This window comes from Chaetodon trifascialis, chromosome 18 (assembly GCF_039877785.1).
Source record: "Chaetodon trifascialis isolate fChaTrf1 chromosome 18, fChaTrf1.hap1, whole genome shotgun sequence".
In the NCBI taxonomy this organism is placed as follows: Eukaryota; Metazoa; Chordata; class Actinopteri; order Chaetodontiformes; family Chaetodontidae; genus Chaetodon; species Chaetodon trifascialis.
In genome coordinates, this window is record NC_092073.1 from 11376315 (window position 1) to 11390913 (window position 14599).

Genomic DNA, 14599 nt, shown 5'->3' on the forward strand with positions numbered 1-14599 from the left:
TGTCTCCCGAAACCATCACTCAGCTCCTCCAGCTCTCTTCCCCTCTCATTAGTTTTCTATTTCTGTGTCTTTCATCTCTGTCGCCCTCTGTTTCACACATTTTTATCGGATTGTTTGTTGCCATATCTGTTTTTTTGATCTCTTGTTCTCTTGGTGGGATGACCAGTGCAAGCAACGGGAACTAATTAACATTTTTAGAATATGAGAATGCTGATGGAGCTTGTGTGCGTGTGTTTGTGTGTACGCGTGTATGTGTGTGTGCATGATTGTGTCACAGCTGACCAACAAGGCTACTACTGTCACCGGTCTGCAAAGAGGCATCTGGTATTCCATCTGACAAGAAGAAGGAAAATAAATGTGTGTGCGTGTGTGTGTGTGTGTGTGTGTGTGTGTGTGTGTGTGTGTGTGTGTGTGTGTGTGTGTGTGTGTGTGTGCGTGAGTGTGTGAGTGTGTGTTTTGTAGGTGATTGAAAGTATCCAAGTGTACATACAAACTTGCAAGTTTTTCTGCCAGCTCGAGGATGTGTGCATATTGTTATGTACATCGGCTATATATCGCTGCATATGCTCGGAGTGTATTTGTGTATATATGTGTGTGTGCTCTCCACCGCACAGCGTGTGATAAATGATGCACTGGTTGGGCAGTTGGCATTCTGCCTGGACCAACAAACTAATTAATTTACTCGGATATCACAAGTATCAGGTAGATTGTGGAGTCGGATTTCAGAATAAAAGAGTGGGCGGCATTCTCAAAGGTGATAAAAATGAGGAGTCATTTTCTTCCCACATTGCCAGTTCTGAAGTACCTCCATACTTCATTTGTAATGTTCCAGTACAGTAGAAAGGTCTGGCTGATATCTTTACTATTATGCAGTAGGTTAGAAAAACGGTTTAGATTGTTTTAAACTAATCAGAGGGACAGGTTTCGACTGCACCGACCTCACAAAGTACAATCAAATGCATTGCCCGTGACATCTCTGATAGTGGAGCCATTTGCTTTAATACTCTGTGAAATATGTGTTCATGAATGATATGTGGAAAGTTGGCAGAGAATGAAGAGGTAAAAATGTTAAGTGGAAAAGAGTGCTGTCCTCACTTAGCTGTGCTCTGAGGACACAGATTTGACAGAAGCATTAATAGGAAGAGACGGGAAACGTCACAAATCGCACTGTGTGCTGTAGGAAACCCCGTACAGAAAACTATAGAAATGTAGCTTTGTTCCGCTAAATGTATTTAACTGAGCGTAAATGCACAACACAAAGCTGTCAAATAATAATCATTTGATTGCATTCTTTTATTTAGTCCTAAAATTAAGCTGCACTCTCATTTACTGGCATCATTAGCGTTGCAGCGTGGACATTTTGCTTTTGCAGCAATTCTGAAATAAAGTCTGCATAAATTTGAAGTCATGTGAGTTTTACATTCTTAATGATTGTGTTCCATCAGGTTTAAAAGCTTTACCAGGACACATAAAGATCAATTTTAAACTTCATGAGCACCATTTGGAAAAAGATTGATTTCCTCTGTTGGCAAATGGAAAGTCAACAATCTTGATTACATTTCTATAATTGGGTATTTTTTCTTGTTCTACTTAGCAGACATGTCAGGACCAAAGACTCCTGAACACCGTCCTCTTCACTTGCAATCAGACTTATTTAATAATGACATTTTGGTTCACAGACCTTTCTTCATTTTTTTTTTTTTTTTGGTTTTTATTTCAAAAGATAGCCTGATGAAGGTTATTAAACAAAAAGATAACCTAACCCTAACCTGTGGTCTCCTCCTGCACTCCTCTTGATCCACAGGTGTGCAAAGGCTTTTCAATTCGTGCAATTCAATTTGTGTTTTCTTTGGAACACTCTTTATTAGCTTTTACAAATGAATGCAGACATAAACCACCGTCTTTCTGCGTGTGTGCATGCAGGTGTGCTATGGAATCTGTCGTCATGTGACGCTCTGAAGATGCCAATCATCCAGGACGCCCTGGCTGTTCTGACCAATAGCGTCATCATCCCCCACTCCAACTGGGACTCCTCCCCCAATCACCATGACGACCGCAAGCTCCACCTTCATACCTCCCAGGTGCTGCGCAACGCGACAGGCTGCCTCAGGTAAAAGCAGCACACACATATACTTGTGAACTCATACACACACACAGGGCCAACAACATCCCATATACATATTCTGTATGTGTTTCCAGTTTCTTCCTTATCCCTTAGCAGAACAGTATATAGCTCAAATAATCATGTTATTGATTTCCTGCAGACATGCAGTAGTACTGTGCATAATTCACCATGGTTCCATTAAGCGCCACAGTGTATGTGCGCTGTGTGCGCGCACACATTATTTACACAATTCTACCTCCTGAGATTTATCGTAATGAGGACGAATTTTATCATGAGGATGAATCTCGTCTCCTCTGAATCTTTATTGCTGCGTGATTATACATGCATATATTCAAAAACTATAAACAGTAGTCTGCGTGCAGTTGTTTCCTGCTCTCCCTCTCACTCATTCTCCCATCTCTCTCTCACACAAACTTGAGCCGGTAACCATAGCAACAACCCATCCACACACACACACAGAATCCTTTGTTTGTCAACACCTTTTTTGGCACATTGTGCTGATAGAATATGTTCATCGTTGTTAAAGCCTGAAAAAATGAAGGGCAGCTTTGTAGATCATGGCGCTTATTTGAGAGAAGTTGCAGAAGTTAAATCGTCACTCATTCAGTTTTGAACGCTTCAGTTGGATTTATCTTTTGAAAGTTACACGTCCTACAAACAGTGAAATAGTGCTGAAAAATGTGAGCTAACCCCAAAACAAAAAAAATCTCTAATGCCTAATTTAATTCAACAATCTGCACGTATGGTGATACATTATCCCAAAGTAATGCTAAATAAACGAGAATTTGATCCATTGAATGAATACAGATGAAAACATTGCATGTGTGTTCACACAGCAACTCAGTTTTCACTGCATTGTTTTTAATTTTTACTCAATAAATCAGGTCTAATGCAATTCATATGCTGATTTTAAAAAAGTTGGTTGAACTAATTGTTTTGCAATTTTATCGTAAGCTCTACTCAATTTTCAGTCATACACTCTCTGCATATAATCGATCTTTAAGCCATATTAGCTCTGTGATTGGACAAACAGCACTTCAATCAGCTTTTGTTAATGCAAGAAAATTAGCACAAAAAAATCAGTTGTTTGACCATTTGCCATGTAGTTTGACTTTGGTTCGACCTTGAATATGAGCGATGCTGCTACAATTCAGCCTCTGTCCATAGCAGCGTCAGCTGCACAAACACACTGCTATAGTTGTGATTTTTGATTCTGGCTATGTGTATTTGACTTGTATGTCATTAGCACAGAAAAACGAACTCTGGACCTTGATCCCAAAAACAACATTTGTTCATCTATGTACACACACACACTCTCACACCAACTCCTCAGAGGGCTGAGACGTTTAGACAGAAAAACCTCCATGTCCACTTGGCTGTCTCCCTTTGAGCTGTGCACTCAATCAACCACCAGCAGCCTCTGGATTAAACCTCACCCCACTCGCTTTGCACAGCTCCTCTCAAGCTGTTTCCAACGGTTATCTCCAGCTATTGAATGTCTCTCAAAGGCATTTCAAAGCCATTTTGAAGATGTTACAAACAGGTTTTTGTATGCATTCACATAAATTTGTGTGTAAGGTGCTACGCTATGTGCATGTCTGTACGCAGCCAACATACCAAAGCTGAAGCACCACTTGCTCCAGTCATTGTTCCATTTGTGATCTCTTTAAACAATACTGGCTTGCATAATTTTGGTCTTCCATAATTGTGAATGCTTTTCAGTCAGACTTCTCTGACTGTGATTGCTATGTGTGCTGCACTACTCCACCTCAGAGGATCTACTACTATAATGTGAAGTACAGTACCTTGATTTCTAAATTTGAACCTAAGCTGGCAGTGCTGGGTGTATGGCTTGGATGCAGTGAGAGAAGGCATAAACAAGCTTTTGGAAAGTAAAATCCAATGTGGTTTCTCTCTTATAAACCTCTGCAGCTTCTATTGTCAGTATTCTAATGGAACAGCACAGGAACTGCCATGGGGGCCGGCGGTACAGGACACCATCATTATACACAATAACTCAACATCACGAACACCTGTACAAATCTAATTCACTCCACTAATAGCTTTGCATTTGCAATAAATTTTACACAGGGGAAACTTATAGTGTCATTTTTTTTCTTTTTTTTCCACAGGGATGAGTCAGAGTCAGAGCAGTGCTGATTTAATGCAGCACCGCATTTGCATTTGGGTTGCATTATATTTTGTCCACCTGTGTGTGTGGATGGGGATGACAACACTTTACATTTCTTAGGAAGTGAGAGGATGGTCCAATAGGTTATTACTGCTGAAATATCACAAAACATCTTTGTTAAGAGAGAAGTACTATTAGATAACCAGGTGCTCACAAGGGTGCAGAATATAGATAGCTGTTATTATGAAGTTATTTTTAATGTTTAGTACTGATGAAACTTATTCATTTCAGCAGTTTTATGAGGGAGCAGCTTGCGCATCAGAGATAATGACTTTTGTATCTTCAAGCTGCATTTAAAATTCAGCACATTATTGAAATTTATTTGGATGTTTTTGCTGTTTACGACCAAATGAGCTGAAATGTTTCTTCATTACATATCAGGCATGTCTAAGGATTAGTAATACCTACATATGGTAAGTATGTGGCACATTTTGGTAATAGCTAAGTGTCAGTTGTTTTTAAATCATCACCAGAAAAGAGGAGGCGGATCTAAAGGGTTAGTTCACCCATTTGAAAAGAATATGCGTTTTCGTTCTTGGTATACGTCGACGCAGATCGGAAAGAGTTTGCTGTTGAGTTTTTCAAATGTCGCTTTTCAATTTGTGCTTCTCAAACCGAATTCACCACCACTGTCTTCAAATAAAATCTGTCCCACCATCTGCAGGGGTAGATACCAGTACATGGAAGATACGTTCTTGTGATTTGAGGGAAATTTAGAAATAAAGTGTACTGCATGCTACTGTGTGAAAGAACATTCGTAGTGTTTCTTTTAGTTGTTTGTTTATCCTAAATGAAGGTATATTTCCTTAAACTTTAAAGACAAAGTAGAAATATTACATCAAGTTTATTATTTCCTAACTCACTAGGGTGTTTATAGGACTTAAGTGTCTGTCTGTCTGTCTGTCTGTCTGTCTGTCTGTCTGTCTGTCTGCCTGTCTGTCTGTCTGTCTGCCTGTCTGTCTGTCTGTCTGCCTGTCTGTCTGTCTGTCTGCCTGTCTGCCTGTCTGTGTGTTCCTCTGAAGATGCAGAGGATGACAAATGATGCTGCCACTGCACTGCTCCACACTGCGAAGTTACAGATCGAATTGTAAAAGCTGGTAAAGGAGGAGGAGGAGGAGGACAGGAGAGTAGATGAGAAGAGGGCCAGAAGTTTGAAAGATTAGAGCAGAGAGAATGTAGAAGTAGGAAACAATGAGAAGGAGAGACTAACAGGATCTCAGAGAAGGGAGCGGAGACACAGAGGGAGTAATGAAGGTGTTTGTGCTGCTCTCCAGGGCTCTTTTCTATCTCACTATCTGTTCTGGGGGGGTTAAAGTGACACAAGGCCACAGTGTTCAGGCCCCAGTGTACCTCAGCTCAATTTCAGACCTCTCACCTCTCTCATTATCCCTTCGCTGCGTCTGCTTGTGTGTCTGTGTACATGCCTTTGTGCACACCGGTGTATCTATGTCTATTTATTGGTGTGTGTGCATGTGTGTGCATGTGTGTTTGAGGGTGTATGAACTGTATGTGAGCTTGTACGTGTGTGAATCAATCTCAAATCACAGCTGGCATGTGGGAGTTGCACATGATAATAGGAATGAACTGGTGTCAGGGCATCAGGTGTTTTTGATTTTGGGTTTGTGTTCGTGTGTGTGTGTGCGTGTGTGTGTGTGTGTGTGTGTGTGTGTGTGTGTGTGTGTGTGTGTGTGTGTGTGTGTGTGTGTGTGTGTGTGTGTGTGTGTGTGTTCACATTTGCATAGATTAAATGTGGGCCAAGCAGCTAATGATCGTGATGGACCCATATGTTGTCTAATCAGGTGGTGGGCATTAAAAGCCCCGCCCTATTCATGCAGTTGTGCACGCGCGCACACACACACACACACACACACACCCACGCACAGTGTTATCAGGCCAGACACAAGGTCTCCTGTGGCGGGGTTTCCATATCCTCCATTCAGAGGCTGTTTACCTCCCTGCAGGTTATTGGTTTACAGCCAAGCCAGAAAAAACCTGCTGCCTCCACACTATACACAATGTGTGTGTGTGTGTGTGTGTGTGTGTGTGTGTGTGTGTGTGTGTGTGTGTGTGTGTGTGTGTGTGTGTGTGTGTGTGTGTGTGTGTGTTGTGCGTCCATGTTTATTTCTGTGCTCATCAGGATCACACTCTCGTAAACACTTTCAATTTGTTTCCTTTCAGACACCCACAGATGTGGGAGAGCAGTAGGATGAGTTATTAGATGAATGAAGAATAAGGAGTGTGTGGTCACGAGTGAGTTTGTTTCCATATTTATTTCAATGATATTAATTGGTTTGTATGCATGTGTGCGCCATCTGGTGATGACCCTCTGCTGCCTGTGCCCTCCTCACACACACACGGTCAGACACTTGTGCAGAGCGACCACGCACCAGCTGTTTGAGACAAAGTCATTTGTTCCTTGAGCGACATTAGAGAGCCATCTGTCCCAGAGTCACTCATGTTCACATCTTTCCTGTACATGCCGCATGAATCTTCAGACAACTGAAAATATAGAAACTGACCAACCACACTGTTGCACCTTGGGAAGGAAAATCAATGCCAGATGAAACATGTATAACCTGTCCCGTACCTTTTAAACACTGTAATTGGTGAAAAAGAAGTTCAGCTTTGCTGCGCTTTAATGACTTCCAGTCGAGCTCCTGCAGATACTTGGAAGCTTGTTAGTGAACTTCTTCTCACTTATGTGTGGATGCTGCTTTTTAAAAATATGAATGTGTTGACAACCGTTCTATGTGAGTCATAATACCCTTAAGGGTGCTTTTGGTAGCGTAACTTTACATTTCCAGTTGATTGGAAACTAGTTAAAGAACAGATCGGCCATGTTTTCTTTGAGAAATCAAGTCAGTTTATTTATATATATGTGGCACATTTTAAAGACGCAGGAGTTGACCCAAAGCGCTTTACAGTAAATGCAAAGGTTATAATCTGCCTCAACACAGGTATGCATGCTTAAAGAAATAAATGGTACAGAAAGAAGACAATGATACAATAATACAGAGAAGGCAAGAATGAAAATGGTAAAAATGTTCATATCAGAATCAAACTGATAAAATTGGGGAAAACATGATAAAAGCAAAGTCAACGTGAAGCGACCACCGGGCATTTACTAATCAGAGCGGTGCAATGGACCAAATCAATCAATCAAGGCAGATAATTTGTAGCCTGAAGGTTTGATGATAAAAATGTTTGACAGGTTGCTAGACTGGATCACAACTGGAAGAAATGAGGCGGAATGTGACATGCTATCCCTTCAGCACCGAGCTCTTAAGTCCAGTAAAGCTGGAGCCAAAAGAAGAAGGCTGTGTTTGTTCTGGACAGCTTCAATGTAGAACTGAATTATTCCTCTTAAAAAGGACTGTTCCCTCTGTACAATGGCTTTAAAGATAATTAATAGATTATTAATCATAAGAGGTAATTGCTTTATTATTCCTCTGGGTATTTTATGGTGTTGCTGGACAGTGACAGTGGAGAGAAGACAGGAAAGGAGGGACAGCGAGATGCATCAAAGATACCCAGCCAGAGTTGAACCAGGGACACTGGTTCAGTTTCTTCATTCCCTTATTTGTGTGTGTGTCATTAGTTCCAAAAATGACATTTTTCTGTCTTTCTTCACATTTAATGACACTTGCTCAGCAACACTTTCCCTAAGAGAGGGTTCATACTACAACGCAAGCACACTTCTTCCAAAAATTTTTTATATAAGTAAGCCAAATGTTGTTTATCATGCTCCAGGAATACAGAAAAAGCTGAATATTAAAACTTTATGAGGACTAACAGGTAAAGTGGAGACTTGCTCTTTAGCCCAGGCACCACCGGCACGACCTTGTTACTTAACTGCAGCTTAACAATGTTTAATTCTGAATGGGACCTTAAATGAAGTTCAATGTCTTTTTGCTCAGTAGGTAATTATTCAACAATGCAGGCTAATGATTTAGACCGAATTAATGAGGATTGACACCAGATAGGATGCAGTGTAAGCCTGTAATGGACCCGTTAAATAGTAGAGATTACCAGTTAAATTTAAGGACATTCACAGACACACACACACACACACACACACACACACACACACACACACACACACACACACACACACACACACATACAGAAGTCATTGAAGACCAGCATGTAGTTGCTCACATGCCCTCTTTCAAGTGTCTTAGAAGTTCATGCTCACACACATTGCTTTAAAATGTCACCTTCCATACTCTTCATTCATGTTATAAAATATGACCTGCGCTCTCTCTCTCTCTCGCTCTCTCTCTCTCTCTCTTGCTCTCTCTCTCTCTCTCTCTCTCCCTCGCTCTCCCTCGCGCTCCCTCTCCCACTCTGAGTGATAACCATATGCACAGATTATGTTGCCAGGCTCTGTGAATCCCTTATGTTAGAATGAGGAAACTGAGTCAAACAAACAAAGCTAGCATTAGCTAAATATTCTGTGATGCAACACAGCGAGATGTGGGAATGCCTGAGGACACATTACGCCGAAAAAAACAAAACAAAAACAAGTTAGCAGGCTATTTTCTGCATAAGAAATCCTGCCCTCGCTGTGTTAGTCAGTAACTAGCACAGAAGGAAAGGCATGTTGCAGAAAGGCACAATATTTCATGCTTCATTAAAGCACCACTACACTAACAAGCACACATGCACAGGCAGCGAGCACACACACACGGACACAGGCACAAGTATGCTCACATTCTTTCTTGCGTGTACGCACAAACACACACACACACAAACGCACACTCATGGCAATGTTCACCTCCAGTCCATGGGGCAGCTGTGTACAAGCTTTTCCAGCACAGTGTGTCCAGACGGACACAAGCTATTAAGCAGTGCTGAACAAGCAGCCAGTGTAGCTATGTACATAACACGGGGCAACATCAGAATTTTCAATTCTCTGTGCTTCAAAGATTGCACAGGCGTGCCAGTTAGTAATGATGATACGAACAAGAAAGACAGGGGCCTGTACTGAGAGTACATAGACATCTCCTGTACACTGTATAGCGCATTGCAAGGCCGTGCCTCCACCTGTTTGGATTAATGCACCTCCTGCAGGGTTGTCATTGGTCTGGTTTCTAATTTTCACTTTGAAAAAATTTGGCTCCTCTAGAAATGTGGAATTTCTCTAAAACTGTTCATACCTTTTATTTGGATTGTGTTTTGAGTCCAGTTTTTGGGTAAGAAATGGGACATGAAGAATTGTGCTTCTACAATACCTGGTCTGAAAGGAGCTGTGTCCAGGAAATCTGAGCTTGCATGGCACGATCTGGCTGTGAATAACTAGTCAGTTATGACATTACAAAAGCGTATTTGGAAGGCCTTGAATTGCCTCACAGTGACTCAGAAGCTGACAGTGACTGAAAACCAGGGGCTCGCTAAATGTCAGCGAGAAAGCCTTCAAGTCTCTTTTTTTTCCTATTTTTCATTAAGAGCTTTAAGTTCTAGTCCAATTTATATACAGCATCGTGAAGGGCACTCATTCTGTCCTGACTGAGTAGATCTTTGCAGGCAAACATCCCCATTTTGTCAAAGTTCTCTCAGTGAAACATTTATGTGGCACAGCCAGGTGCCTTCGCCCCCACCCGTGATATGGTATCAGATAAAAAACTTGATGGAACTCTCAGTAAAGTCAGCATATTCAAGGCTGTGCGTTAAAGCAATAAATAACCCTCCCTCTCTCACCCACCCACCCTCCTGTCTTTGGTGCTTAAACATTAGTCAAGGTGAAGCGTTTTCACTGTTCTGTTGTTTTATATCGACTCGACAGAGGATTGTGTCTCTGCTAAGCGGGTTTTCCATCGCGTGCTAGTTTGCCCATTAGCATTCAAAGTGGATGGAAATGACTTGACCTTCTCTTGGAGGCGGAGAGCCGTGAACGTGAAGTTTTAATTGAGTTCTTGTGTCTTCCCCCCTCTCTCTCTCTCTCTCCTCCTTTCTTTCTCATCAGTACAATAAATGATTGACCTCATCTCATAGACTGGTGAAACAGTTGTGATCTCTTTATTATGCCAGTATGATGGATGAACTTACTCATTCATGCCATCGCATTGTCTCCTCATTCACACGTCTACTACAGTGTTTTTGATATTTCGCCTTTGAAGACGGATATTTAAACTGATGGGACTGAACTTCAGTAGTTCATTCTTTGATTTCTTGCTCTCTGTTTTGCCTGTTCTCTGCACCTGTATCCCGGTAACAGAAGAATAATGGAGGCTCATTGCAGTAACATTCAGTGTGTAACAACCAGCCACTAAATACAGAGAATGCTACCTTTTCCCATAATATGCAGGTAACAGCGCACCCTTCCATAGCATTAGTTTGGCTATTGCAGCGTCTCATGCTAGCTAGTGTGATTTGCCCAATAAATAAAAATGTATTGATTTTGTATTGAGGTCTAAAACTTTTGTGCTTTGCCTCGCGCTTATGCACAGCTGCATTTCTTGTAAATTGTTGGATTTTACTTGATTTTACACATTCTGTGTAATCCATTTTGACCTACATTTTATTATTTTATGCTATGATTTGATGCTTTATCTGTCTTTTTCTATGTGAAGCAGCAACAAACTGACTGCACTGCCTGTTTTCCGCCCATCCCAATATTAATGTAAGCCTGTTTTTAAGGGTTGTGTCGGCTACATTTCATAGTGTGTGTTTTGGAATGGCAAAATTAGCAGCACCTGCCAGTGTGGCTTTCATGGAGAAAATAGTGAAGATCACTGATCTACGCAATCATCCACTTAAATGTATCTGCCTCCCCCGAGCAATGTATTTCCACTCTACAACTATCTCCACGCTATTAGTGACAATATTGTGTAATCTAACAGTTTCAGAGGACATCACTGCCTCCTTCCATTGTCGCTATGAACTCAATTGACCAGAATTGATTGAGCAAATTGTGACTATGCTGAGGAAATGTACTGAGTGGTTGGGACAATGAGATTCTAAGACTGCGTGCAGACATTTGTCTCTTGGGTATTTACACACACACACGTACTACACTACGTTTGTTATGGCTGTAACATTGATTTCCGAAAAGCTGTCTACAGCATGACACACGCTCTGTACTCACTTTATTATTATGTCTTCATAGCAGCATGTTAAGTATATACAGTACATCAAAAGGATGTCCTCTTCCTGGCGAGGCTCCCTCCCAATAATCAATTTAAAATCTGCTGACCTATTCTTTTTTTTGGGTCATGTATTTCATTGGCAGTAACACTGAAAACTCACTGATAACATTGACCATCCTAACTATGTCCAATGTGTGTTAATGTAAAGCATATGCTACATATCTGACCTTAAAGCATGTCATTTTTTGAAGGCGTGCATACACTCAGCTGTGTGCAATGCATCGGGAAACATTATGTCTTATACCATGGTCTGGGTGAATACTCGATTCTGATTGGCTGCAGGGTGTCCATTAAAAAGTGTTATAGGACACCTATAAAAAAAGTTCCCGTCAGATAGCCTGATTGATCTAAATTATTGCGCTGGCTCAAACGCTAGTTGGTAACCGTGGCAACAGATTTAGGATAGACTTGATACACATTTAATGATCAGTGAATGGTGGATAATATTTCTTGCAATTAAAACGATTTAGGAAAATCTGTGGATTCTGTTTCTTTGAAATAAAATTTCGCATCATCCTCTGGACACACACAAGCGGTAAGAGGTGCACTTGCCCTCTGAAATGATACTTTGTATCACATAACATAACGTTAAGCAGTCATCTCTCTTCCCTCCACTGATTAGTCCTAATATAACAGCTGCAGCCGACCAAGCTGCAGGTTCTGTGGCCAGAGCCGGTTACCTTGGCAACGCGTGACAATGAGAGATATTAAATAGTACACTGAGCCGCTTCTTGTGAAAAACTTACGATTTAAACGGTAAAAAACAACATTAATGTATTAATAATTGATTTCATATTTATTTCTTTCATAAGTGACCATGGTATAAGCGGGATAATGCCGACGAGGTGTCCATTATCAGAAATGAATGGACGACGCGGAGGCGTGCTTCCGCTGATTATGGACACCTTGTCGGGCATTATCCCTTCCATATATTATATACAGTAACTTAGTATGTGATTCATACAGTTATTTACACATATATGAGAGTCAAAGTGTCTGGGAAATACAATATTCAGTCGAGCTTATGTTACACACCTCAGTTTCATATTTGCTTTATTGACACAGGCAAATGAGTCAGCGTCTGCTACGGAGTGTCTCTGTATCACAGACAGCTCCACAGTGAAACCCAAACAAATCCAACCCAACACCACCCACCTGTACCTCCAGTTCAATTAAAATTGTATTCATTATATCTGGGCATCATCTTGGCAAAGATGCTAATAATAAATGGAACAATATTGTCAAATTATCAAAGAAGCGTCAGTGTGCATGTTGGCTGTGAAGTTCAGACTGACTAAAGCAGCCTCCCCCCCCCCCTTTTTATTTTTTTTTGGGACTCAAGTCAAGTGCTTTAGATTGAAGTGAGCCTTCAGGGCATAGATTGAGATGTATCCAGAATTTTAATGTTCCCTTTTCAATTGTTTAGTTTAGGGAGAGCTGCCAGGTTCCCTGGTCTCTCTCTCTCTCTCTCTCTCTCTCTCTCTCTCTCTCTCTCTCTCTCTCTCTCCCTCTCCCTCTCTCGTTACCGGCATCCTTTTTTTCTTTCATCTGTCTTCCTGTCTTATCTTCTCTCCTCACCAACTGTCTTTCTTCCTGCATTTGTGTTCCTCTTTCTATTTGGCAAACACAGGTGCATACACACATACTCTGACCAGTGTTCTGTTTGTGTGTCTGTGTGTGTGTGTGTGTTTGTGTGTTGCAGGAATGTAAGTTCTGCGGGTGAAGAGGCGAGACGAAGGATGAGGGAGTGTGATGGCCTGACAGATGCTCTGCTCTACGTCATCCAGACCTCTCTGGGAAGCAGCGAGATCGACAGCAAGGTGTGTGTGTGTGTGTGTGTGTGTGTGTGTGTGTGTGTGTGTGTGTGTGTGTGTGTGTGTGTGTGTGTGTGTGTGTGTGTGTGTGTGATTTCATATCTTATCTTGGGTTTATGTTATGTGCATGATCATGTCTGCAGAAATTCTTTCAGTTTCTTATGTGCATGTGTTTCCATCTCCATCCATTGTGCTTCGTATTAAAACCACACCAGGCAACATTATCGTACAGTAAATGTGTGTTTTCAAATGAAATCATGGAGCTCGGCTGCAAGAGGGAAAAGTGTCTCATTCAGTCTCTGGTAGACATGGACGAGCTGGTGAAATCATCTCATTGCACAGGAGGTGAGAAAAAGAAGAAAACAACAATGGGTGGAACCATTTCACAGCCACAAGGAAGAATAATTTTAGATTTCAAGGAGAGTGTGGTTCATCAACATGTTTTATTTAGGACAAATGAACAATCTTAAATTCAGTGCTGCAGCACTTCTTGCTGACAATTTAGCTCAGCCAGTAGACAAAGTTGAGTGTGTTCATGTTCACTTTGTGTTTTTCTGCATGAGGACATGTTCATGTTGTGTGTTCACGACACAGCATGTGTGGGCAAGTCAATACTACATAAACAGTTTTGTGGATGGCTGACTTCTCAAGGTCTCCCTGTCTCCCAGCCCCTCGAAATGGCCATCCTTAATCACTGTTTAACCGTCCGCCCCAGTCACCAGAGGAGGACTGCAGTCACCACAGTAACAGAGACTGATTGGCAGGTGAACCACCAAGTGGTCACTGTTTAAAAAGCCACATGCCCACTTTGCCTTTTCTTCTCTTTTGCACACCTCCTCCTCACTCTGTTTACTCACTGGCCTCTTTAGTCATCTGATCTGTGTGGTCATCATTAAAAATACAGTCAACAACATCTAAGGTATATCTCTTTTAAAAGAATGTATTTGTAACATCTCCTAAAACAAGAATGCAGAAATGATTAACACACCGAAGCTGAGATGGTTGAAGTCACTTTAGGACTGATTATCTACCAGTTCACGTGCAGATGCTCTTCATTTAATCAGTTCCCTTTATGTTAACGCTCTCACAAAAATATCCACTCGCCGTCACTCTCAGGACGCGCGTTTTGATCATCAAGACAGTCTCAGCTCTCTCCTCTTCGCCTTTCATGTCCACAGATCCAGGCAGAAATGCACAAGATCAGAGGAACGTTCACTGTATGTAATGTGACAATTATGTTTTATAGTTCATCGTCCCATTAAACACATTCTGCAGATTACTGTTATTATGCTGTAAGGAACTGCACGGATGTGAGGAAGTT

At 41.4% G+C, this 14599-nt stretch overlaps 1 protein-coding gene across 5 annotated transcripts in view; it reads left to right on the forward strand.

Moving 5' to 3' along the window:
* ctnnd2a (catenin (cadherin-associated protein), delta 2a) overlaps positions 1–14599 on the forward strand; it is a 232771-nt gene that overhangs the window by 174533 nt on the left and 43639 nt on the right. For all 5 annotated transcript variants that reach the window (XM_070985662.1, XM_070985665.1, XM_070985664.1 and 2 more), the window contains 2 exons: positions 1924–2110; positions 13167–13284. In XM_070985662.1, coding sequence (XP_070841763.1) covers positions 1924–2110; positions 13167–13284 — 305 coding nt within the window. The remainder of the gene's footprint in view (positions 1–1923; positions 2111–13166; positions 13285–14599) is intronic.